Genomic DNA, 25,577 nt, shown 5'->3' with positions numbered 1-25,577 from the left:
TCTCATTCCCTCGCTCGTCTGTCGCCATATTATTCCCTATCTGGTAGTATATAAACACATGCTGAGCGCAGTGCACCGGGTAGACAATTTTTTTAGAAAACCAATGACTTACTTGTGGGGTGTAGGAGAAAAAAAACTCAGTGAATTTCATACAGACAGTTTAGTACTTCGATGGCAAATACTCGATGTATATTTTCTATGCTGTGGTGTGCTGGGGGAGCAGCACAGCAAAGAAGGACTCATCCAGGCTGGAGAAACTGATCAGGAAGGCGGGCTCTGTGGTCGGCATGAAGCTGGACACTCTGGTGTCAGTGGCAGAGAAAAGGAGACTAAAAAAAACTGCTGGACATTATGGACAATGCTGGGCATCCTCTGCACACGGCCATTAACAACCAGAAGAGTCTGTTCAGTGACAGGTTGCTTCTCCCAAAGACAAGAACCAACAGACTTAAAAACTCCTTTGTCCCACACGCCATCAGACTGTTTAACTGATGGCGTTAAAGGGAGGGAGGGGAAACAGGAGGACAAAGGAGGGGGGAACAACTAAGCTGTAGTGCCTCTTCACTTCACTGTGCAATACTTTTGTTAATAGTCAATGGTGCAATAGACCTCAATACTTGAAATGTGCAATTCACTTGTATTTTTATTTTTATTCCTATTTATTCTATTTATCCCCTTCGTATATTTTATTTATATATGTCTCTGTATTTATATATGTGTGTGTGTGTGTGTGTGTGTGTGTGTGTGTGTGTGTGTGTGTGTGTGTGTATAATATTCTGTAACTCTGTAACTTCTGTCGGTGCTGTGCTTTTGGAAATCGAATTTCCCAGAGGAACCCACCCAAGGGATTAATAAAGTTTTATCTTATCTTATCTCTTATCTCTTATACTCGAATGTTACAATAAAGCCTTCTTAACCATTGTATGTGGAAAAACTTGCATTACATCAAGTATACTCAACATATCGCAGACCCCTAAGCACCACTCAAGTTAAATAACCCAACAAGTGTATATTTATTTTTCCTTATTTTAGTGTGGGTTCAATTTTCTATTTTCGAATGAAAGATCTTTACTCAAATAAAAGCAAAAAAGTACAGGCTCTGAAATGTACTTTGAAAAGTAATAAAGTAAAAACTAGCTCCTTGAACAACCTTCTACCACCTATTTTTTTCCAAACCTTACTGAACCTTGTGCTACATTAATGTAATAATAAAATAATCACTGTAGGAATACAAACTTTACTTCAGTCTAAATTTGAATTCTAACAAAGATAACCAGGTAAGTAGAACATGAGCAGAGAAAAAGAAGGAAAATAAAAACTCTTCTGTTGTTTACATTATAGTGGGTTTCTTTGCGTCTAAACAGCAAAGTAAGTAGGGAAGCAGTTAAGGTGTGCACCCGTCCCTGTGCACCAGTCCAACACACTGCTCTTTAGTTTAAACTCATCACAGTAGTGCAGATTTACCTGTTTATCCTGCGCTAACCTGCAGAGGATTTCATGCAGCTTTTAAATAGCAGGTAGCCTACCGCAGCCCCTTTCATAATATGGCAAAAAATAATGTCACATGACGACCTTATTGTAAGCTAAGGGTTGGACTCATCATCAACAAGGAGAAGACCAGAATCCTTAAGATCAAGTCCAATAATAACAACCCAATCACCTTAGTGGGAGTCCTCTGGAGGAAGAACACTCTTTTACCTACCTAGGCAGCATCATCGACCAGCAAGGTTGAACCGATGCAGATGTCAAGGCAAGGATTGGCAAACAAGCGTTGCCTTCGTCCAGCTCAAAAGTTTTGCGAGATCTCGCAAAACAAACTCGGGATCTCGCAAAAGTTTTGCAAAAGTTTACAGCTGTAAAAAGTTAATACGTGACGAGGCAGGAGGAAGCAAAAGAGAACACACTGAACACGAGAGTAGAGACTGTCAAAATAAAACAGGAAACATGCAGACTAAGACACATGGACTTGACACTGGGACCAGGGAAGAAACAGACATGGGAACAGAATCGGGAGACGAAAACAATGACATGACTGGGACACGGAGAGAGGGACAAAGAGGAAACAAGGGACATAGAGGGAGATAATGGGTCGGGGAGCAAGAATTTTCCAACCAAAAATCATCACTCCAATAACCGTCAATAGGCGATGTATTCACGCATGAGACTTTTGATGGGCGGAGCAGTGTAAACATGCACAAACTGAATTGCGTTTAGAACACAGAAGACGTCCAAACATGGACGAACTAATTGCCAAATTGTACACTGGAGGAGAAGGCATAGATAGAAGTGGACTGTTACCTTAGCGAGGAGGTTGTAGACGGAGAAGACAATCCACTGGTTTGGTGGAAAATGCATGAAAAACGTTCCCCATTGATGCCACACATGACACGGAAATATCTGTGTATACAAGCCACAAGCACACCTTCAGAACACGTTTTCAGCACTGCTGGTAATATTGTTATCACTGCTAAAACCTGTTAAAGTAAACATGCTTGTTTTCCTGTCAAAGAGTTTATAAGTTTTGTTTGTAGGGAATATTTTCATTCATTCATTTATTTATTTATTTGAGATGCGCCAAATCGCACAAAATTTTTTTTTAAATTCACTGGAAGAGACATTTTGATTTTTAACTTATTTGTTGTTTGGTCGAGTGTGTAAGACAGATAAACACTGGAACGGCCAGTAAACACCATTATAGTGGAAAAAAGAAGCCAGTTTCTCGTTGTTTCCCTCCCCACCATTGTGGTTTTTTTATTTAAATAAAATGTTTTTGGGTTTTTTTTCTGAACATAGGCTACTGCCGTTCTTTCTTTCTGTTATGAGTTTCAGTAAATGAATCACTGCTGTATTTGGGCACACTCTGAGGAGGGTGCATTTGCTCGCAGCTAAAGGAGGGTGCCATTAAAACAGCGCTATTATTTATTATTATTATTTATTATCTGCTTCTGTTAACTTCATTGAATTGAATAGCCTTTATTGTCATTGTACAAGGTACAACGAAATTGGAGTGCCACTCCCTTGGTGCAAAATGCAATAATAACTATAAACATAAAATATAAAAAGTACCGAAGTACTCAAACAATAGTAAGTACGATATACACAGAATAGCAGCATTCATTTAATGATAGTATGAACAGCAGCATAATATAGTGACAGTGGCAAGTATGGTATAGTTAAGCAGGTTCAATTGTTTTGTGCTTATTTACTACGGTGATAGCTCTGGGAAAGAAGCTATCCTTGAATCTGTTTGTCCTGGTTTTATGTGACCTGTACCGTCGGCCTGACGGTAATAGTTCAAACAGTTGATTACTAGGGTGAGAGTAGTCCTTAATGATATTGCCAGCTCTGCTGAGGTACCGAGAGTTTGCAATGGCCTCCAGGCTGGGCAGAGAGCAGCCAGTGATCTTCTGGGCTGTGTTGATGAGCCTCTGCAGTACTTTCCTATCTGCAACTGAGCACCCTGCATACCATGTTGTTATGCCGTACGTTAGGATGCTCTCTATGGTGGCTCTATAGAATGTCACCAGCAGCCTCTCCTCCAGGTTGTTCCTCCTGAGCACTCTCAAAAAATGGAGACGCTGCTGGGCCTTTTTTTACCACTGCCGTGGTATTTGCAGTCCAGGAGAGGTCATCAGCCAACATTATTAGCAAAATTACTCATGGGCAAATAAATAAAAAAATCTCCCTTGTAAAAACGATTGACAATAACCTCAGCCTATAGACTCAGATAGTCGATATATCGCCAACCTTACCGGGGTGAAGATACATGAACTGACATGACAAACAGGGGAGCCATGGAAGGAAACACAAGGAGGGGAACACGTAAACACAAGAGGGAAAAAAAGACAAGGACACACACAAACACAAAGAGAGGGACACAGAGGACAAAGGGGAACCTAAGAAACAAATGATCACAAGCAACCTCAGAGACAGTAAGAATGATCTCAGAACTAACTAGTTAAACTTAAATTATAATAATACCAAAACACTCACAAAAATAGAATACAAATACACCGAGTCCAAAAACCAAGAGCAAAAGTCCAAGAACATGGTAAAAAACAGTTCTGAAGGCTGGCCGTGATCTAAGGAAACTGAGTGCAAAACAAAACGGTTCAGGTGGCTGGCCAAGTGACCAATGGAAGGGATGGAGCAGGTCCGGAGGCCGACCGCGGGGCCAGCGGTGATGACAGAGCAGGTCTGGAGGCTGACCACGGGGATCCATACAAAGTAGTGTATTTCCAAAAAACAATTGCGCATCTACAGCGTTATGTACGGTTTAATATGAGGTCGCTATTCATGGTGCCTTCAGGTGCACTTCGTAAGTTCATCAATCTGTACACCCAAAGACATAAGGTTGTTGTTTTGGATTAATTTTCCTTTGTTTGGATAAACATACCTTTAATGACTTTGTTACTCTTTTTGATGCCATGTTGTATATAATTCAAAACTTCTGAAAGTTTCATCTCAAAACAAGTCTATTTTTGTAATTCAACAAATCCTATAATATTTTTTTTATTTAACACATTACCAAGACCCTTGTGATAGCTTTCATGTTTCACTTTTAGAAGCTACCTTATTGTTATGATTTCAGCACTGAATTATATAAAACAACGCATCAAGAACAACAAAGTTATTAAAGACACGTGTTTATCCCAACAACGGAAACATATTGACCCCAAAAAGCCTTTTAAACAGCCTTATGTCCTTGGGAGTAGAGATGGCTGAATTTACGAGGTGCACCTAAAGGCGAAACGAATAGCGACCGCATATGAACCGTACCTAACGTCTGTACGTGCGCAAATGTTTTCCAAGCGTGGATAGCGTCATCGCGGTAAGGATGTGGGGAATTCCCGTGATTTAAACATCAACACATAAACCTAAGACTAGACATCAAGACTTCAAGACACGCGGGTTCATCGTCGACATGTTTGTTGGGAACTCAGTATGTCTTATCTCTGGTGTAATATTGGGAGCGTACTTTTTTGTTGTTTTTTTAATTTTTCGCATAATGTCACGTGTCATTTCTCTTCACAGTTTATCGTGCCAGCGCTGTTCCTGCTCTCTGGTTCACTCTGTGGTGCCTCAGTGGTGGATCCTGTTCCCACCTTTGACCACCGAGACCCGGTAACCGGAGAAATCCTCAAATGTCCCAAGTGTCCACCGGGCACGTTCATGTCTGCTCATTGCACTGCCACCACACCCACACAGTGTCAGCCGTGCAAAAATGGCCACTTCACCGATCTGTGGAACTACCTGCCCAGGTGTCTGTACTGCAACGACCTTTGCACAGGTAACCTGGAGGTGGAAACAGAGTGCTCCCCGACAACCAACAGGATCTGTCGGTGCAAAGAAGGTTTTTACTCGGCTGATGACTTCTGTATCCGGCACACAGAGTGTGGCCCTGGATACGGGGTTCAAACTAAAGGTACAGTATTCATTTAATAAATATGAACTACTAAACCATCCATCCATCTTCTTCTGTTTATCCAAAACATCAGTATGTCTAACTCACTTTACACTTCCAATGAATGTAGTGACCTGAAGTCCTCCTTTGTCCTCTCTTAGGTACACAGCAGACAAACACCGTTTGTGAAACGTGTCCAGAGGGATATTTTTCCAGCTCATCTTCTGTGGTGGATTTGTGTGTAAAACATCAGGAGTGCTCCAGTGGGCAGAGCATACTCCTCACTGGCTCAGCCTATTCTGACACCGTGTGTGGCACCTGTGAGAGTCTTGCAAACGGAGGTATGTTATTAATGTTATCTGCCAAAAACAAAATATTTTTTAATGCAACCAAATTTACAAAGTTATTTCAAACTTTCTCAGGTGAGACTCTCAGGACATTCCTCTCAGGATTCTTCCATGCACACAGGATGCGTGTAGGAAAAATCAAGAAGTTTGTTTCCAAGTGAGCACACTCTTTGTCTGTTTGATTATTCTCCAGCACTCCTTCACCTCTAAATTCAAAAAAGATGCCAATTAAACCATTGTCTCCTTGCAACAGATACATCCTTACCTCGTCGGAAGAGAGGTCCAGTCTCCCCAAACAGAGAGAGCCTCTCATGGATCACATCATAGACTGGCTGGCAAAGGCTCCGGAGGAAAAGCTGAGGAAGATTCCCGACATGCTAACAGCTTCAGATCTTAACTCCATGGCAGAAAAACTAAAGAAGAGACTCCATGAGATTAAGCAGCAGAACCCAAACTGCAGCTTAACAATAGATGAAGTAAACAATGCTCTCTAGTCTGCAGTCCGTTACACATTTATAAAAACTGTATACCTGTTTTACAAAGTTATGTGATAAAGCAGAATGTTCTTTGTATCGTTTGTCATTTTATAAGTATATATGTACTCTATAAACTTGAGTTTCCATTGCTAAAGCTACTGTTTGTATATGCTGTACTTAACTTCAGATGGTATAGTTTCTGGGAATCAGAGATTTGGTGGTGGAAAGAGGAAGTTCAGGAAAGTATTTGAAGGAAGAGGTTTGCAAAGATTAAGATTATGAAAGCAGACAGGAATACTGAGAGACTACGCATGAAGGAGAAGAGGACTGGAGAGATTGGGCTGGAAATGATTTGCAGCAGGTTTTGACGGTTAAGGATAAATATATGATAAGAAGTGAAGAGTGTGTTGCAAATGAGAGAGAACAGATGAAATAAAGACAGTGATTTAGGAAGTGCAAGTAAAGAGGAAGTATGGGCAGCTATGAAGAGTCTAACTGTGACCGGTCAGCCTTCCAAAAACTGTTAACTACATGTAACTTATGATTTAGCAAGGGTGGAAGAAATCAGAAAGAGGACAAATACTTTTTTACAGCACTCTACCTGATTCTCCAAATTGTTTGACACAATCTCAAAAAGCTGAAATATTCAAATTTCAACTATAGTTCAACTATAGTTTACTAAAGAAAAGTGCTGCAAAACTCCACTTTCATATATATATATATATATATATATATATATATATATATATATATATATATATATATATATATATATATATATATGAATCCAACATAGTGCAACCACTACAGCAATCTGTACTGTCAACGAGCTACCACATGGTGTCGCCCTCACTCCGTTTATATTACTGTTGGAAAAACCACTTCCTACAAATTAAATCTTTCACACAATAAAATGTAGCCTGCCACTCTTGACGTATGCTATAGCTGTTTTTCCTCAAAAGACTCTAACAACCATCAAACAAAGCTTTAATATATTTTTTATGTACTTCCAAGCGATATATATACATAATCTCTAAACCTAACGAAGCTGTGCGCTTTAGCTACTTCTGCATCGGGAGTCTTGTGTGTCAGATGTTAAACATGGGGATTGGCACCGCTAGAGGTCCCAGTCTTCCAGGAGCTGGTGCTGTAGTCTCATTAATATCGGTCTGACACCACCAGCGCCGCCGCCCCCTCCTGCCACGCCATGCCGGTGTTCTGGGAATCGCATCGGCTCCCAGGCTGTCGCATCACCGACCGGGGAGGGGCCCCGTTTCCCACCATTGGCTGGTAGCCTACTGTAGCCCATTACCGACAGCTTTACGGTAGAGTGTGTGTGTGAGAGCGTGTAAGCGGTGGTCTTTTTATCTCGGCCAGGCGCTCAGGCTGCAGGGTTTCAGCATGATTTTAAAAGGACTCTAGCTGATTTTCCCTCCCTAGCATCAGCCTTTACCTCACCACTCTCCAAACTGAAAAGGGATGCGCCTAAACACAAGCGGATACATTGTCCGGACACTGCGAGAGAAGAGGAGCATGTAACCGGGAGAATCCCAGCAGCAGCAGCGGCGGCGGAGGAACCACCTGACTCTTTCCTCTTTTTCCGCTCACGATTTCCCCTCATAATTTAAGGCTTCTCGATGCGCTGAGCCAGTTCTTATCGTTGTTTTGGATATTATCTTCAGCAAAATGAGCGAGGAAGTGTCGGAGGTCCCAAAAGAGCTTCTGGGTAAGATACAAAAGCGGATTTGTGGCTGTGTGTCCAGGCTGGAACAATCACCGATACCCTCTCTCTCATCCTCCTAACTCACAGCGTGCATGTGCTCCGCATGGTAACAAGTTTTACTGATAGTATTGTAACCATAAAATCTATTGTGTTTATAATGCAGCCACACTTGGAGTGCAGTGCTAAGGCACAAATATCCAACCACAGTATAAAAATATGTATACAGGGTTATTTTTTTTCTTTTAAATTCATTCATTTCAATATCATAGCAATACTAAACCGATTTCTCCCTAAAGCAGACTGCTGTTATTAAGAGACTGCAAATTCTTTATCTCCAGTTAAGCTTGGAGATGTTTATACGCGGAGCACTGCCACAAGGTGCTTGTTCTGTTAATGTTTACATGGGAGAAGAGCCAGATAGTTGAGATGTGTGTGGTCAGCCTGTCAGTCCTCTGCACATAATTTTAACTCACAGTCATCCTGGTCCACTTTAGCATCTCTAGCCTTCTTGGTAGCTGCTCTACTCTAACCCTTGTTTTCATGATCCCCTTTCCTCATTTGTGTGAGTCTGGAAACCCCTTGGCTCAGGGTTTCTGTTTAAGAAAGTAGGTCAGGTTTTGACATCCAGGTGTAATGTTGGATGAACTTCATCATTCATCTCAAGCAGGGTTCATTTTCTCATTGCCAGACACAGGAGCAGTGGAGAATGTCAAGGAGGCTTTTAGGAAAATGCTGTCAGGTCACGTGTTAGCCGTGTATCATTTATACTATAGATCCCTAACACAGTTTTTACATGTTATTTTCTGTGTACCCTGGCCTCCAGTTAGGACAGAAGCCAGAAAGCGTGTAATTTTACATTGCAGGAATTTCAGTGGAACTCTTGCATACTTGACCTTTTATCTAATTTGAGCTATTTTGTTTACATTTTCCCTGAACTGTTAAACACATATGTCTTTAACAGAGACTTGGAACCACTTTTAAATACAGTTTCTGCAGGTTTTTACAGTGTTTGGGTTTGTTATAGACGGTATTTTTCCTCCTCTTCTTAATGGGAAATTTCCCTGATGTTTGCTGACTAATTCACCCAACTCTGCACACTAAATATAAGGAATCTGTCTGCGTCTGGGTATAACCAGCCATTCTTTGTTGGTGGTGATGATTCAGTATCATGCAGCATTACTCTTGGCATCGTGCAAGGAGTTTCAGCATGATGCTGCAGATGGAAAATTGTTGCATGAACTCAGAGTGTTCTCTGCTGAGTAACAGGACATGTCAAGTGCTTGTGCTCATGTTTTCCGTTTAACTTACTTGGTAGTGAGCAGATTAGGTCAGGACACTTTGAGTTTCAGCCTTTTGAGGATGGAATATTGAAGTGGACATATTCAGAATAAGTGAGCTCGTGCTCAAAATGTATTTTACTGAAACATGCTCAGACACATTCAAAGTTAGGGCAACAGTTACTCGTCTGATTACACACCTAAAGTAACCAGACAGGCAAGGCTGCGTCAGCAAGGAGAGTTAGGAAACAGAAGGAGAAAGTTTGCAGCGCAATGCTGATGCTGGTAGTAAACTTGACCTTCATCTCTATGATCTTTTTGGAGAGTGAGTTAAATATTTAAAATGCTCTTTCTTTCCATAAAATTGCTTCATGTCACTATTTTCTCACACACAGAAGTTTAAACATTTAGAAGAGAGGAAAAACAATTTTGCTCACTTTTGAAGCAAACTGGCTCTAAAATGACTTAAATGATTATTTGTCTCTATATTGATATATGATGTCTTCTTAATTCTTTATAGATGAAACAGTACAGTGATGGAAATCTCAGGAGGGATTTTTTTCACACTCCTCTTCACAGAAACTTTAAGTCCTTTAGATTTCTTGGCTGCTTCTTGTTAACTCCAAGCTTCAGCTCTCTTCAAAGATTTTCTATAGGACTGAGATCTGGAGACCGGCCAGGCCACTCGAGCATCTTAGTATTTATCTTCTTCAGCCACTCCTTTGTTTCATTAGTGATATGTTTTGGGTCATTGTCATGCTGGACACCCATCTGTTACTAAGGGAAGGAGGACCTTTTTTAAGATTTTACAGTACACGGCCCTGTCCATTGGCCCCTCAATGCTGTGAAGTCGTTGTGCACCCTTAGCAGGAAAGCAGCCTGAAAGCATGTTTTCACCTCCATGCTAGACTGTGGGGATGATGTTCTTTGAGCCATACACAAAGAATCTGCCTGTACACATGCCTTCTTGAGCAGGGGGACCTTGTAGGCTCTGAAAAATTCCAATCCATTACTTTGTTGTGTGTTACTAATGGTGTTCTTGGTAATCCGGTTGTTCAGTGATGACGCGACGAATCCTACTTCCGGGTCTAAAGTAGTCTGCGTTTAATATGGCTTTTGTGTTGTTAACATGTTTAATGTTATGTATTTTCTTCTATTTGATCTCAAAAAGCTCCTAAAACAGTCAGCGACCACTGTTGACCTCCCTCGGCTTTTATTACCGCTAATTATTTTTTTAAGCTCAGTTTTTAAAACCTTAGGATGTAACTACAGCCCAGCCCATGCAGCAGTATATGAATGACTAACCTCGTATTGTGGATGGATTATCTCAGTTGTTCTCCTGGCTGAAGTTTGGTCCTTTTACAGCATCCTGCCATGCGATTACATTTGTTCCTGACCACCGAGAACACTCGCGTTAACTTTTATCGAGTGGAAAAAAAGTTAGCTTGTTTATATTATGCTAACATAGCTGTGTCGCTAGCGGTCACGTAGCACATCATTATATACCAGCTAGCCAAACTTCAGTAACCCTACAAACGTCACTGCTGTTTAGTTTTCGGTCTTCATTTATGCTGGAAGTGATAACAGAGCTGTACGTTTTAATTTGTTTCCAAAACCCCGCAGTCAGGACATGCTATATTGTATTTAGATAGAAGCTAGCGAGCTAACTCCCTGCTAACTTCTAACTCCGTTAAATGTCATAAATTCCGTTTTCATGGATGCCTGGATGTTAAACTCAATTGTTACACCTGGTAGAGCAGAACGCTGATCATTTTATTAAAGATGAAAGACTTTAGACAGTTTTTCAACTCTCAGTAATCCCATAGTGATCGTTTGATATATGGACCTGCAGCGGAGTTTAGACCCAGACACGGCTAGTGACGTCAGACTGAACAACCGGATTGCAGCCCCACCTGCAGTCAGATTATTAACAAGCTCCTCCTCCAGCATTTGATCAAATAATTATTTCCCCTACTGTGTCATGAGTGTATTTATTAGTGGCTTTGTGAAGCAACAAATCAGGTTTGACACTAAGTTAATAAATTAGCCAACTAATTTATGGAGCTCTCAGTAGTTTGTTTACACTTTTGCAATGACATAAGTGTCTCATTTCCCCATCACCTCCAATTTAAACTGGTGTGACCTATAGCATATAGCACACATGCTCTACCTACCAAATGAAAACAAATGCCTTGTGAAATAAGAAATCCTGTCACAGCTACATTAAATTGGCAGAAAAAAAAATTACATCCGAGTCCGACACGAGTGATTTGAGACCAAAATCTGCCCAGACCCATTAAAACATACAAGGCCTACATTTGTGGCCTTTTGAGAGTCGCAGAGATTTTTCTGTGACTCTCAGGTCTCTGCACTGAGGTTGCAAAAGTGCTGCAGCAGGAAATGGTGCACACTTGCAGTGAAGTTTATTTAGGAAGCTCAAGGCTGGCAGATGAACCGTTTTGCACCGTACCTAATTATTACTTTTCCTTTGATCTTATGATGGTGTGAGGAAGCCCGTAGGCGAGGATATGCGCAGCACAGATGTACATGCAGAATCCCCGTCTGTGTCAGACGCATGTGCGCAGACTGCATTTGTGACTGTGTTTTAGGTGAATTAACGTGGAGAGGGGGCTGACCCAGTTCTCCTGTTTGAGCCTGTTCGCTGGTTGTTGACACTTCTGCTGGGTGTGAATAATCAGTCTGTAACGGGAAACATACACTCGGCATTAAGCCTCTGTGGGCCTGTGTTCAAACGGGTATGGATATACTCACATGCATAATTGAAATAATTGAAATTATTATATTATAAATGATGTTTTTTCTTTTCTTTTCTTTTTATGTGTTAGAAAGTAGGCGTTAAACGTCTCAGTCGTCAGAAGAGGGATTCATGATCTGATAATTAAATGAAAACTAGAATAAAGTCAATATTCTGTTATATTAAAATGGAACTTAAATATTTCATCATTTTTTTTCCTAATCAGTAGATATGATGGATTTTTCCCCTGTGGCTGATGTACACTGATCTTTCTCTGCTGCGTAAGCAAAGTTGGAAAGAGACTACAAATGAAAAAGAATATACATTAAAAGCCGCCTCTTCTCTTCTCTTCTCTTCTCTTCTCTTCTCTTCTCTTCTCTTCTCTTCTCTTCTCTTCTCTTCTCTTCTCTTGTTGTAGGCAATTACAATTTCTTTAACAGCATTTTCCCAAATTTTCTCACTTTAGTCTGTGTCACTCCTTATTTATTTGACTCCTTATTTGACATCTTCTCTCCTCCTCTGTGTAGAGAGCGTGAGGGATGCGGTGGGAAGAAAAGTGAAGCTGTCACTGCGGAAGAGAGTCAAACTGGAGATCAAAGGAGACAAGATGGAGAACAGAGTATTGGTGAGTCAACTCCTGATGCTGCCAAACCATGTTGTTTCATTAAGGCTTGCATTTATCGAAATGTACTGATTTCTCCTAAGAACGTCAAAAATCTTCCTGCTTTTCCCACACTTGTCTGTAGCTGCATAGTTTGTCTTTTCAAGGTTCACTACTTTGATTTTTAGGCTGATTGCACAGCAGCCCTGAACATTTCTAGACATGAAGGAGCGCTTCATTAAGAGTTCACGTGTAAAAACGGCTTGAGTGTGTGATCTGATTAGAAGGGGCAGTGGAGTGTGTGTGTAAAGCATCCAGCTGGTAACATTTATCAGGTTTTATTAATAATTGCCAGTGCAGTGTCTGGCATTAACCCAATATGTGGGCTGTGTGATCTTCTCAGCGGGGTTTTGTAAAGGTTGCACAAGAGCTGAATAAATCGGACTCGGGGAGTTGCACTGTGATTGCTTTTCTTTTTTTGGTAAGGATTTATTTATATTTTGGCTGAATTTCTGTTATTAAAAATATGCTGAGCTGAATGTTAGCAGTTCATATTGGCAGTGCCCTGCTGGCCCTTTTAGTAGGATTACTTTTATAATGAAGAAACATGTCACGATTGTCTGCCAAAAGGAAACACCTTTTTCCCTATAATTTCTAAGGATGTGTATGTTGCGTGTTGGCGATAAGGATATCCTCACAATGAATCTCCCATGCTGACTCTTAGCTTGTAAGTTTGGATACAGTTTGAGGGAGTCGAGCAATCGAGGTTTTAAAAGACGATTTTAAAGTTGCCTTATCTGTGTAGCTCCAAAGTGGCTGCTACTTTGCTGATAGTGTTGATCAGTGGCTCAATCTACAGCCACTAGCTTCCTTTGCTACTTGTCCGATGCGTCATTCATTCATTCTGTCATTTATTCACTTATTTATCCATCCAGCGACATCTCTGACTTTAAACACCAGCCCTCAGTGTGTGCAGAAATCAAGTGGAAATAGCAGCTCAGACCATTAACTTTTGGCCGCAGATCAGTAAATCCACCAGCAGCTAAATAATTAATACCTGGCAGATCATTAAAAATGCACTTGGCTCTTTCTGTGATGAACAGGGACAAAAAGCTGATATAGTTAAGACAGAACAGTTGCTTTTGTAAATCAGCATCTAAGCAGGGCTCATACAGTTGGATAGTACTTTGTGAAAATGGCAGGAGTCTTTTAGTAACTCAGCTCTTAGTGGAACGTGGAGCTTTTTGTAATTCAGCTTTGTGTGGGGGGAAAAAGCTTTGTGAATAGGCCTGCACAAGATTTCTCACATTTCTATATGATCTATATGCTTGTGGTAATGCTAGCACTGCTAGTACTGTACAAGTCTCCTAGGGACACAAGCAGAAAGAGGTAAGAGACAAAAGTGATGAGCATCTCTTTAACATCTTCTGTACTTGCTAAATGGTCTGGGAGCACACTGTGGGGGGAGAAAGTAGGCCTTCCTCTACTAAATGAGATGAATTAGCACTGCTGGTTTCTGGAGCCATCAGAGTCAGCACGGTTGATGTGGAAGAGGTACAGATGTGTTATTTAAAGACTTCTGTTATTTGCTAGTGTTTTACTTGCTGCATAAAAGGGCATTTCTGGTTTCATTCCTAATGTTAGCTGTGATTTTAATAAATCAACCTTTAATAACCCACAGTACTGTGCAAAAGCATCGAGCCATATCTTATTTCTGTATAGTTTGAATCCAAGGAAGCAGAATTTCTTGGAATGGAAGTGGTCTTAAGCAAGAGTTTTCCAGGCTTTCTGAAGGTCTTTCAAAGTTTTTCTTTGGACATTGGCTGCTTTTTAACTCATTTTCATTCCAGTGCAAACATTACAGGAAACATCACAAGCCCAAAAAAGCCCTAAACAAAATCTGCAGCAGACGAACAGTATTGGAAGTCATGTCTTGTCAAAGTCATGTGCTTAAGAAATAGGAAACGGGTCCAGCATAAACCTGACATAGAACGTGAGAGATGCATCTGGCCCTTCAGGTGATCCATTGACTATTCACTGAAGCCTCATCAGAAATGGTGTCAGTGGAAGGTTGACTGTCAAAAAGCTCGACAGTCGCTTGAAACTTTTAAGGAAGGGAAACTGGGAGAAAAAGCTGAGGTATGCCATATTACACAAAAACTTGATTGAAAATCAGTGGCAACAGGTCTTATGGAGAAGAGATTTATTGCAGAAGTAAAGTAGCCTCTTGTATAAGAATAATAAGATGAATACAGAGGGATGCACCTCCTGGGAACTTGGCTCTTTCACTTTAAGAACCTTGAGAATTGTTCACACACTGGTCTGCCTAAAATGGGTAAAAATGTGCTCTTGACAGTCCACTGTTAGCGTCCACAGGAATCATGTAATCTATTAATACAACATGGTCTCTGCAGAGGACCATACACGTGCAGACAGACACACAACATACACAATTGTAACTATCACCCTGTCTCCTTGATGTCCACCAATCGCAATTTTCCTGTAACAAAGTATTTTGTTCTATTTGTATAGTATGTTTTTCAGTTTATCTCATTCTATTCTATTGGTTTTTCTCTTTTTAAAACTTTTCATTAATACTCAAATGTAATTTAGTCCATTCTAGTGCTCGACCTGCAGCTAACTTTACGTGGCTATGACAACAATGTCGCTATGTAGGAGCTGGACACAGAGGCTATAGTAGTGCTCATACGCACATACGCACTAAACAAAAGAAAGAAGTGGGAGTCAGTACTGGGAAGTGAGGAATTCCAGTGGAGTGGCTCTAGTATTTCTTCCAGACGCGGAGCGTGACGTCGTATCGGCGCTCTGCTCGACTGAACAGAACAAGTACAGCGCTGTTTGTTGCTCTGCAGAAAAGCAGAGTCTGACAGACTGATTATGGAGGAAGTGGCTCAGAGGGAAAATAAACATGTCACGAAGTGTAACCTGTGAGTGTTATCTAGAGTTTGGCATGATGAAAGAACAATCTATTTATAGATTGCCTGGAGATTAAATGTTACTATCAAATATGAGCTTCAAGTATTTTGGAAAAGTACAAACAGGAAGTAGAAACAGGATGAAGAAAAAGGGGGCGTTCAGCTAGTTTAAATGGAGGGTATAGCTAGTATATTATGGAAGTGTAGCATCTGCTGTTCAGTGTTTAAGGTCTAAAAGAGGTGTAAAGTTTTCGAGTCCTTACAGCTTGAATTATTATAGAACAGATTAGCCATCAATACAAACTTAAGTCAGTTTAATACTATTGCGGTTTAGTACAGTTGGAAAAATTAACTTTGTTAGGATTTGATTATGCAGTAAATGGAAAGTATGATTCTGTTCAAGTAACCTTGATGAGTAATGTGTTCTTACTGACGCTGAGTAGAACCTACATCAGTGTTCTCCTCCTCCCAACTTTGTTAGGTGTTCAAATCATGGCAAGCAGCTCTCCTTTCTTTCTGTGGTTGTTTACTCTAATCTTGGTGGACAGCAGACTCTAGGACGTTTTTGTGATTTTTACGTGACACCTTGCAGTTTTGCTGTTGGCTTCTCTTTTACTTAAAAAGTACCATATATCTATTTTCACAACAGTTTATCTGTTCTTTGCAAGTATTACTCAAAAACATATGGATGCATGGAAAAGCTATCTAGAGGTGGAGCTTGGCTAAACTTTGAAATTGTGAACTTTAGAAGTTGATCTAGACCTGTATCTGAATTTAGGTAATTTTGGAAGCATGGATTGCCATTGTGGTTTAAGGGACAGTGGATCTTTCACATCATATGCATGTCGCACATTATCTTCTTCCTTAGAAAGTCCAGACCAAGATGTCCAAGGACGTAATTCATGCATGGTATGGAAGGAATGTTTAGCCTTGGTGGAGATGCAGTCTCACAGTGCTCTTGTTCAGTTGTTTGCTCGTGTACTCATTCAAAGAGGAGTAAACACTCCCTTCCTTTACTTTTGAAATACTGAACCTTAGCCCTGTAACATTACAAATAAACTCCGACCTATATAAGATTTTTTGTTGTTGTTTTGTTTTTAGACAGATACCTGTCCTGATTTGTTGATTTACAAATCTGATATTCGAATGTGTCATGGAATATTTTTTCCTTGAGAAATGCAAAACATAAACAGGTTTCCTTAACGTTTGTTTTTTGTGGTCATTTATTTACTTCTCTCGGTTTGCCAGACTCTGCTTGTATCAGCTGGTTGTCATGTTTGTGGCTTTCTAAGCAGGTTGCCATGAAGGAAGTTGCAGAGAGTCCCTTGTGAACAAACCATGCAATGTCAACATTTTCACTTATCGGCCATTATAAATGCTGAAGCCGATAGATCAGCAAAGAGCTAACACCAGCCTAACCCTAGTTTTATTTCCTTTTTAAAAAGAATCATCACTTCTTTTTTAATTTTTTTTTTTAAGAAATAAAGTTTAAAATGAGGATCTTTATATTTAAAAATACACATTATTGTTTTGATATTTGAAATACTGTCTCTGTATTATTTGTAATTTTCAGTGGGTTAAATGATCTGCAGATTGGTAAGTTTTGTTGTTATGTACAGAAACACAGACTAATAACCTTTTTGGTTATATCAAACAGGCACCCTCATCGGCTACATAATGAGTGGAAAATTTTAAATGTAATAAAATGAATATACTGTACAATGAGCACTGTGCGTGTTTATTGCAGTTAATGCAATCTCTTCTTTGAAATGATACCTACATCAGTAGCGTAGTATCTTCAGAAGCCATCCGGCTGATGTTTTGTTTGATACATTTCTTTTACCTGACTACAGATGCCACATAAACTCCTAAACTTAATTTGCTTTAGAACATGCGGCACCTCTCTCTCCACTGTGGCGTGTACAGATAATCAAGGGAGCAGTATTGTTATTTCCACTATCAATTAGGCTGTCTATTATATACACACACTCCCAGCCTGAGCGAGGCTGGGAGTGTGCCTGAGGCATCTGTTAAGCGCACGAAAGCTTGATACATACAGCCAGCTCCCTGCTTTGAAGACGGGGATGAAGGGGATACAGATAATAACATCAGTCCATCAAACACACCCTGGAGTAGAAGCGAAGGGAGAGGGGAAGAGTAAAATGTGTATTGAAATGTAGTGTACAGGGCAGAGTGCATGGAGAATAATCAGTGGAGAAAAACCATCATAGCAAAGACCAAAGCTTCAAATCTTGTCCAACCTGTCACTGTTCTCTTTTCTTTAACCTCGAGGCCTGTCTTTAGAGGAATTGTGAAAATGGAAGTGACCCAGTTGTCTACTCCCAGATGATCACCTGTAATGTTCCCATGTGGGAACCAGGAGTCCTCTGGTCTTTCTTTGACAGAAAAAGTACCCTCCTATGTTAAATTCTCTTTTTTTATGAGTGTTTTATTATTATTTTTTCATAGTGTGTCTACTTCCTATTAAGAAGTGTTTAAAAATGTCATAATCTAAAGTTATTATTGCATTTTAGGTGTCGCCATGACATTGACTGCTTTGTGAATTAGTGAACTAGTTTTTAAAGATGCACAGTTCAAAGGGAGAGCCCATCATCTCTATTGTGTCACAGTGTTACATGTGTTCAGGGCTGCCATTGGTCACTGAGCAATAATTTTGTGATATCCGGCAGCTTCGTGAATCGTGACAGTGGGATGTTCTCACTGGGAACTGGAGTGGGAGTTTGGGGTGTGTGGTTAAAGCAGTCTGACAAAAACCACAGTGATCTTACAGGATCTTTCCTGTCCAAATACATCTATTTTTAGTTTGGTTATCATTCCTGTGGTTGGGAATCATTTTGGAACTTTGCATGGCTGTGTGCAAACGATTACTTTTTTTTTTCTCGCCTTCCCCCCTTTAACTCGAGTTCAAACCGTTTTAATGATGTGAAGCCCATCATGGCTGTGTGTATTAACTGCTTAATGCTCCTTCAAGTACCTCTGTGTTTTTATCTCATTAGGATGTGCTGATTATTCACATAATTAGGATGACATTTGCAGTTAACCAGGCAGAAAAAATGTGTCAAACAGGTCACAGCTTCCCTGCTGAGTATACTCTGAAGTTACTATAATACATTGTAGTATTTAATCTACTATTACTGCTCTTGGCTAGTACATGGGCTAAAAGCAAGAGACATACATGGTCCATACCAAAAAGTGATTGTTTTAAAATTATGTTTTTTGAGTAACCTATGCATTAAACAGGCAATATTCTTAATTGTTACATTTTAGTTTTCTCTCTAAACTGTAGTAAGTTATAGGATCAACTCTCAATGAAATAACTTTATTTCAAATAACTACTGGCTGCTGGAAAAACATACAGATAATTGATGAAACTGAAACTGAGTTGCTGTAAACAGCGTTGCTTTTTTCTCTTTTTCAGTTGTTTCCTTCATTTTCCTTGAACAGTTTTGATCCTTTGCTCATACCAAGGCTAGCTTGCTGTTGCTTATGAGCTCCGGCTAGCTTTAGCTTCAGCTATTTTGCCGTTGTTAGTGTCATTAAAATGTCAACGTTCAGCCAACTGAGGGTGATTTAAATGTCTGATTAGGTTTGTCATTAAATGTTATGCTGGCCCCCCTTTTACTTCAGGACATTGCTGAGCTTTAACTCTAACAGCATGATAGCATGTGGCTGTGAGTGCAAGTGTGTGCTAGCAACTATTTTCCTGTCTTGCTGTTGCACGTTCATGAAATGGACTGGTTTGTAATTAAACATATTGGTCTGGCTGGTCACTTGTCCAAGTCAAGAACTCTGAAGACTAATATTTGTCCAGTACTTAGAATTTTTATGTTTGTTTTTTGTTTTTTTTTAGCTGCCTTCTTTTATTTTTCCAAACACAAACACGGCTTTAGGCAATGTAAAGTTTCAGGTTCATCTCCCTAACAGTGTGGTCAAGGATACACAGCAAAACGTAATCAAATTATTCATTTAAGTCAATCAGAAAAGTCTCGACTGAATGCAGGATCTAGTTTTGTTTTGTCAGGAAGTCTAATTTTAGCACATCATGCATCCACACCATGCTATCAGAAAGCTTTTTATTCACCAACCTCTTTCCAAGCAGTTTGGTTTCTGTAAAGTACTGGACCAGATTTAGCTGAATGAGCAGGGTTAATTAGGAGTCGCATGGAGTTGGTTCTCTCTCTCTCTCGGTGTGTGTGTGTGTGTGTGTGTGTGCGCGTGTGTGTGTGCGCGTGTGTGTGTGCGCGTGTGTGTGTGCGCGTGTGTGTGTGTGCGTGTGTGTGTGCGCGTGTGTGTGTGTGCGTGTGTGTGTGTGCGTGCATGAGAGAGAGTGTGGGTAATAGTATGGTGGGTCTAACTGTGTTGTGATATAGCGATCAAAGAGACAGACAGTCTTTCATCTACTGAGTGCAGAGCAAATTGTAGAAAGACAAAGCATTAACATGGTCACTTTTGTATAATTGACTTTGATATTACAAGATAAATAAATGCTCACAAAGTACATCAATAAAGCTCCACATTAACAAACATAGTCTCTGGAGTACACTTCAGCATCGCTTCAGCAGCCGAACACTTATGCATGTTTAAAAATATGTGTGTGTGTGTGTGTGTGTGTGTGTATATATATGTATGTATGTATATATATATATATATATATATATATATATATATATATATATATATATATATATATATATATATATATATATATATATATATGTATGTATGTATGTATGTATGTATGTATGTATGTATGTATATATATACATATATATGTATGTATGTATATATATACATATATACATATATACATACATACATACATACATACATACATACATACATACATACATACATACATACATACATACATACATACATATGTATGTATATATATACATATATATGTATGTATGTATATATATACATATATACATATATATATATATACATACATACATACATACATACATACATACATACATACATATATATATATATATATATATATATATATATATATATATATATATATATATATATGTATATATATATATATATATATGTATATATATATATGTATGTGTATGTATATGTGTATATATGTATATGTATATATGTATATGTATGTATATGTGTATATATATATATGTATATGTATATATATATATATGTATATATATATGTATATGTGTATATGTGTATGTGTATATATATATATGTGTATGTGTGTATATATGTATATGTGTATGTGTGTATATATATGTATATATGTAGGTGCGGGGAAAAACTCCAAAAAAAAAGCTAAAGAAGAAGTGTGGCTAACATTTGTTGTTGGGGTTGTTTAAAAAAAGTGCTAAACTTCATGTTAGTACCCAAAACATTATCCCACAGGGGTATATTGTATTTACTAACACTAACATCACATGGAAAAGCAGGCTATATGACACCAGTATGTGTATGTGTGAGAAAGTATTACCAGAATCACCATACTGCCTTTTCCATGAATAAGTAAGAAGTTTACAGTTTCTTTCCTGTCATGCTTTAGTGACTCAGTGTATGTCACTCTGTGTTGTATTACCCACCACCAAGCTGAATAGTGATTGTGTTACAGCATTATCGAGCCCATTATGCCCTACAAAACCTCCCCGGAGAGACATTAACCTGTCACGTAGCGTGGCTCAATGCAAGTCCCGCCCACAGTCATTCATCTTTATTACCTCATAGGTCATGGGCATTGTCACTCAGAGTGTCTGAGTAATATAATTGACCCTGCCTAAGGTCACTGATTTGATAGGTTTGGGTCATATAATTTCACACTATTGACTTCCAGTATGTCTGATTTCAACCTCACCTTTAATAGTCCTGTCTTTTTTTTTCTTCAAAATCTTCATAATGTGGTTCATTGCTCTTGTCTGTGGTTTGGTGCTGATCTGCAGTGGCCTAGTATGGACAGCATCAGCTGGTTTTTATTGGGTGTAATTGAATGAGGTTTGTAGGTCACAGCAGCAGTCAGCATTGATTGGACAACAATGACATTTGTACACCATGTCATAGTAAACAGCCACAAAACAATGAAGGCTAATCAATGTAAGGTTTTGTGTCGAAAAAATGAACCCAGCGATCAAGTAAAGACAATCCTCTTATTGTTTTACTCCCAGACTGACCTAATTCATGTTTTTTGCCTGTATGAATCCATATTTTAGGCTTGAAATTTAGATGTTGAGGTAGAGGTGGGTGATATAAACGATATACGATAGAAACGATATAAATTTGGCCAACGATAGAGATTTTGACAATACGGCTCTATCGCGATAGCGCATATTGATGATGTCATCAAGCGCCTGTTTTGGTCGAAAGCATCGCAGCGGCTACGACCACTGTCATCTGCAAATTATGCCGGGCGACAGTCATAGCAAAGAGATGAAGCACTTTTGAAACATGGGGAAAGCTAAAAACTGCGCTTCCTCCAATTCCGTAACATTGATTCATTAATGTTGAATTCTCTCGCAGCTGCTCTATTCCCAAGTTGTTGCAGTATATTAATAACTAACCTCGTATTGTGGATGAATAATCTCAGTTGTTCTCCTGACTGAAGTTTGGCCCGTGTATAGCATCCTGCTACGTGATTGCATTTGTCCCTGGCCACCAGAATCCCTCACGTTAACTTTTATCGAGTGGAAAAAAGTTAGCGTTCGTCCTCCAGCTTCACTGTGCTAATGTTATGCTAACATAGCTGTGTCGCTAGCAATCACGTAGCACAACATTATATACCAGGTAGTCGAACTTCAGTAACCCTACAAACGTCACTGCTGTTTAGTTTTCTGTCTTCATTTATGTTGGAAGTGATAGCAGAGCTGTACGTTTTAATTAGTTTCAAAAATCTCTCAGTCAGAACATGGTATGTCATGTTTAGGTGGAAACTAGCGAGCTAACTTCCTGTTAACTTCTAACTCCGTTAAATTTAATAAATTCTGTTTTCAGGGATGCATGGATGTTAAACTTAATTGTTACACCTGCTAAAGCAGCAAAGCTGATGATTTTATTAAAGATGAAAGAATTTAGACCATTTTTAACTCTCAGTGTTCATTTGACTTTGGGTCCCAAAGACTTTGGGACTTTGGGACGGAGTTTTGGACCCAGATTACTCCGTGAAGCTCCTCACTACGGCAGCGGTAATGCCCTGACAATCCATCAAAACATTTTTTAACAGATTTCTGCACGCCAAAATCGGTTTGAGGTCAGTAAGCACAACCAGAATTCATACATAAGGCACACCCGATTTTTGAGAAAATTAAAGGATTTTAAGTGTGCCTTATAGTGTGGAAAATACGTTATACAGAAGAAAAGAATATATTGCAATATATATCGTTACCGCACATGCTTCAGATTATATCGCGATATGGATTTTAGGCCATATTGCCCAGCCCTATGTCGAGGCTTAAACCAACAACTCAAGTCAAAACAGGATGGAAACCCCAAACGGGCGCATCATATTGGACACTTTGCTGTGTCACAGACATTTTCACACATGCAAAATGACTGCAGTGACTTCTGAAAGCTTTTGCTGCATGGTTGGTTTTTATAATCTCATTGCAGTTCAGGTTGCATTATTATTTTTATTGTGGCCTGCTATAGACTAAATGCAGTTCCAACGATCATTACTTAATGAATTAATGGTGGGCTTGAATCTCATATAGGAGACAATTGCACCCCTTTTATTCAGTGATTTTTGGTCCTTGTATGAAGTCACATGTATCCGTTTGTGTTAATGCTCAACTCCCAGTGTATTCCGGAGTTGGAAGCCAATTACCGCAGGACGAAGATGGGAATCGAGAACAAGCTGTATAATTAATGAGCTTTCAAGGTGCTGATAAACAGATTGTATTACCATTGAACAGCGTCAGGCTAGTTGTGTCACCTTTCTCAAGTCTTTATGCTAAACTAAGCTCATTAGCTGTTGGCTGTTTTCATGAATGTTAAAAATATGTTTTGTTTCGTTTTGTTTTTTTGTTTTTTTGTTGTGTTCCTATAAAACAGAAAAGCATATTTCACAAAATGTCTAAAAGATCTAAAATTGGAAGTCCTGCTTATGGCCGTTATAGTACTGTCCCGTCTTAGCTATGACCAATTTCCATTTTTCTTTAAAGGGACGGTCCCATTAAGGTACTGTTGCTGTCATGGTAATGGTAGCTATGGATGTGAGGGATTTGACAATAAATCTTTGCTGCCCTCACTGGTAGTCACCTACCACTATAAGGACTTGCATAGAAGGCTGCTGGTAACAGCTAGCATTGCTAATGTTGGGCATAATGAGTGTTTTTGTTAATTTTAGATTAGCTGATTAGTATAATTTGTAAGGCATGATTAAAGCCACTAGATACTTTTTCAGTTAGGAAATTATTGGCTAGGAATGATCCTCCAGTCTTTGACCTTTGGAGTACTCGACCCTCACACATTAGTGGTGCCTTCTTAATCGCATTTTATGGTCCCTCAAATGTGTCTGCCTGCCTATGTGTTTATATTTGGTCAGTGAACAGATGAGGGTTTTTATCCACCGCAAATGTTGGTCCAGTACATTCCTCCAGAATCCCAACTACATTTCGCTGAATGCAGATGATGCCGGTCGGATGCTGATTGGTTGGCAAGTGGGCTGGAAAAGGGAAGTGAACAACAGCAGAGTTCACAAGAAATGGAAGAAGCATGAAAAAAATCAATAAATGTACAATATGAAAATTACAGGCTGTGACTGCAGTGGACACTTCATTGTTTAACACTCAGTTTCACTTCAGCTCTGTGGATGTTAGAAGTTCGCTCTCCTGTGCCGCTGGCTGATGGACCAGCAGAAGTACAAGCAAGAGTAACCCACAGACCGGTTGAACCACATATTTTATGCACTGGCTCAATCAATAACAAACACTCAGTTGGTTGGCTGACCTTTGTGAATGACAGTAACACTATTAAGACTTTGTTTAATGCTTGCAGTTGCCATATTTCGCTGGTATACACTTCCTTCTGATGTTTTCGTGCAGTGCACAGCAATATGTGACCTCAATACATCACCTGTTTAATGGTTTCATAGAAAGAGCCACATCTGTTTTTCTTTCTTCCTTTTTTTTGTGTAATATATTTACTGATGCTGTCTGGATTTCTAACCTGGTATCCCCTAATACTGTGATACAGCTTAAGCCTAGTGCCCAGCGCTGAGTTTGCGTGTGTTATTACTACCAGCTGATGTTATCTTGTCGCTCCAGAGGGAAACCACGGGTAATGCCAACCCCCCTCCCTCCTCCCTTTGATTGCTCTGCCTTTGTCTGTGTCGGTCCTTACTGTATTCCTGTTAGAGGGTTTCCACTCTGATTTTTTTTTGTTACCTTGGTTGTAAAAATGGCACTCTCACCTCCTCTGCTCTCTCTTTTTTTTCATGTGATTCACTGTCTCACTCTTTAATCTCAGTGGTCTACAGTGATATCCGATTTGCCCACAAACTGGCTCACAATCAAATAGCTACACACACACACACACACACACACACACACACACACACACACACACACACACACACACACACACACAACCTCCTCATTGTGTCTGGCTGGCATGCTGATGAATGAATGAGCCCCTGTGGTTCCTCCTTATCTCTGTAACCTAAACACGGACACAGCTCATAGAGGATGGTGTGCAGGCTGTGGCACTGCTCTAAGGGGTGACCCGTGTTATTCCCATGTGTTAAGCTATAAAACCATGATACATATCCTGGACCTGGAAATTAGAGTATAATCCTAATCTGAAAGCATAGTCATTTAATCCCTGTGCCTGGCCCTTTGAGTGCTTGATCAGTCTCAGATATGTTGTGTTAGCAGGTTAGCAGCATTTTAAACTTGTTAGGGACAGAAGCTGCACACAGAAGTGATCTATGGTGCCTGATTCAATATGCAAAAATGCTTTTTTGGGTTTAGTCTGGAGACTAATATGTCAACTGCTGCATGGATTTTCTTTTTTGCTGTGATGTGTGCTGTGATACATTTCCATTGCTCAAG

The 25,577-nt window shown here is 39.6% G+C and overlaps 2 protein-coding genes across 2 annotated transcripts in view; both read left to right on the top strand.

Annotated features, from left to right (window-relative positions):
* The first annotated feature begins 4,778 nt into the window (after positions 1-4,778).
* Positions 4,779-6,829, top strand: LOC146658599 (tumor necrosis factor receptor superfamily member 11B-like). The gene is made up of 5 exons (XM_085421704.1): positions 4,779-4,942; positions 5,035-5,425; positions 5,566-5,745; positions 5,827-5,908; positions 6,005-6,829. The coding sequence occupies exons 1-5, from the start codon at positions 4,925-4,927 to the stop codon at positions 6,243-6,245; spliced, it is 912 nt and encodes a 303-aa protein (XP_085277830.1). The 5' UTR covers positions 4,779-4,924; the 3' UTR covers positions 6,246-6,829.
* Positions 6,830-7,440: 611 nt separating this feature from the next.
* The window catches only part of LOC146658598 (F-actin-uncapping protein LRRC16A-like), an 83,564-nt gene continuing 65,427 nt past the window's right edge, over positions 7,441-25,577 (top strand). Inside the window, exons 1-2 of the mRNA XM_085422278.1 lie at positions 7,441-7,953; positions 12,510-12,607. Of these exons, the coding sequence (XP_085278404.1) occupies positions 7,914-7,953; positions 12,510-12,607 (138 nt within the window). The 5' untranslated portion in view covers positions 7,441-7,913. The remainder of the gene's footprint in view (positions 7,954-12,509; positions 12,608-25,577) is intronic.

Source organism: Rhamphochromis longiceps, linkage group LG11, assembly GCF_057381845.1.
Source record: "Rhamphochromis longiceps isolate RC_006_pf linkage group LG11, R_longiceps_female_GT1.1, whole genome shotgun sequence".
NCBI lineage: Eukaryota > Metazoa > Chordata > Actinopteri > Cichliformes > Cichlidae > Rhamphochromis > Rhamphochromis longiceps.
This window is presented reverse-complemented; position numbering and strand designations above follow the sequence as displayed.

Coding starts and splice junctions, on each gene's coding strand:
- LOC146658599 (XM_085421704.1), top strand. Junction 5,426..5,565: donor ATACGGGGTTCAAACTAAAG/GTACAGTATTCA, acceptor GTCCTCTCTTAG/GTACACAGCAGACAAACACC. Junction 5,746..5,826: donor TGAGAGTCTTGCAAACGGAG/GTATGTTATTAA, acceptor AAACTTTCTCAG/GTGAGACTCTCAGGACATTC.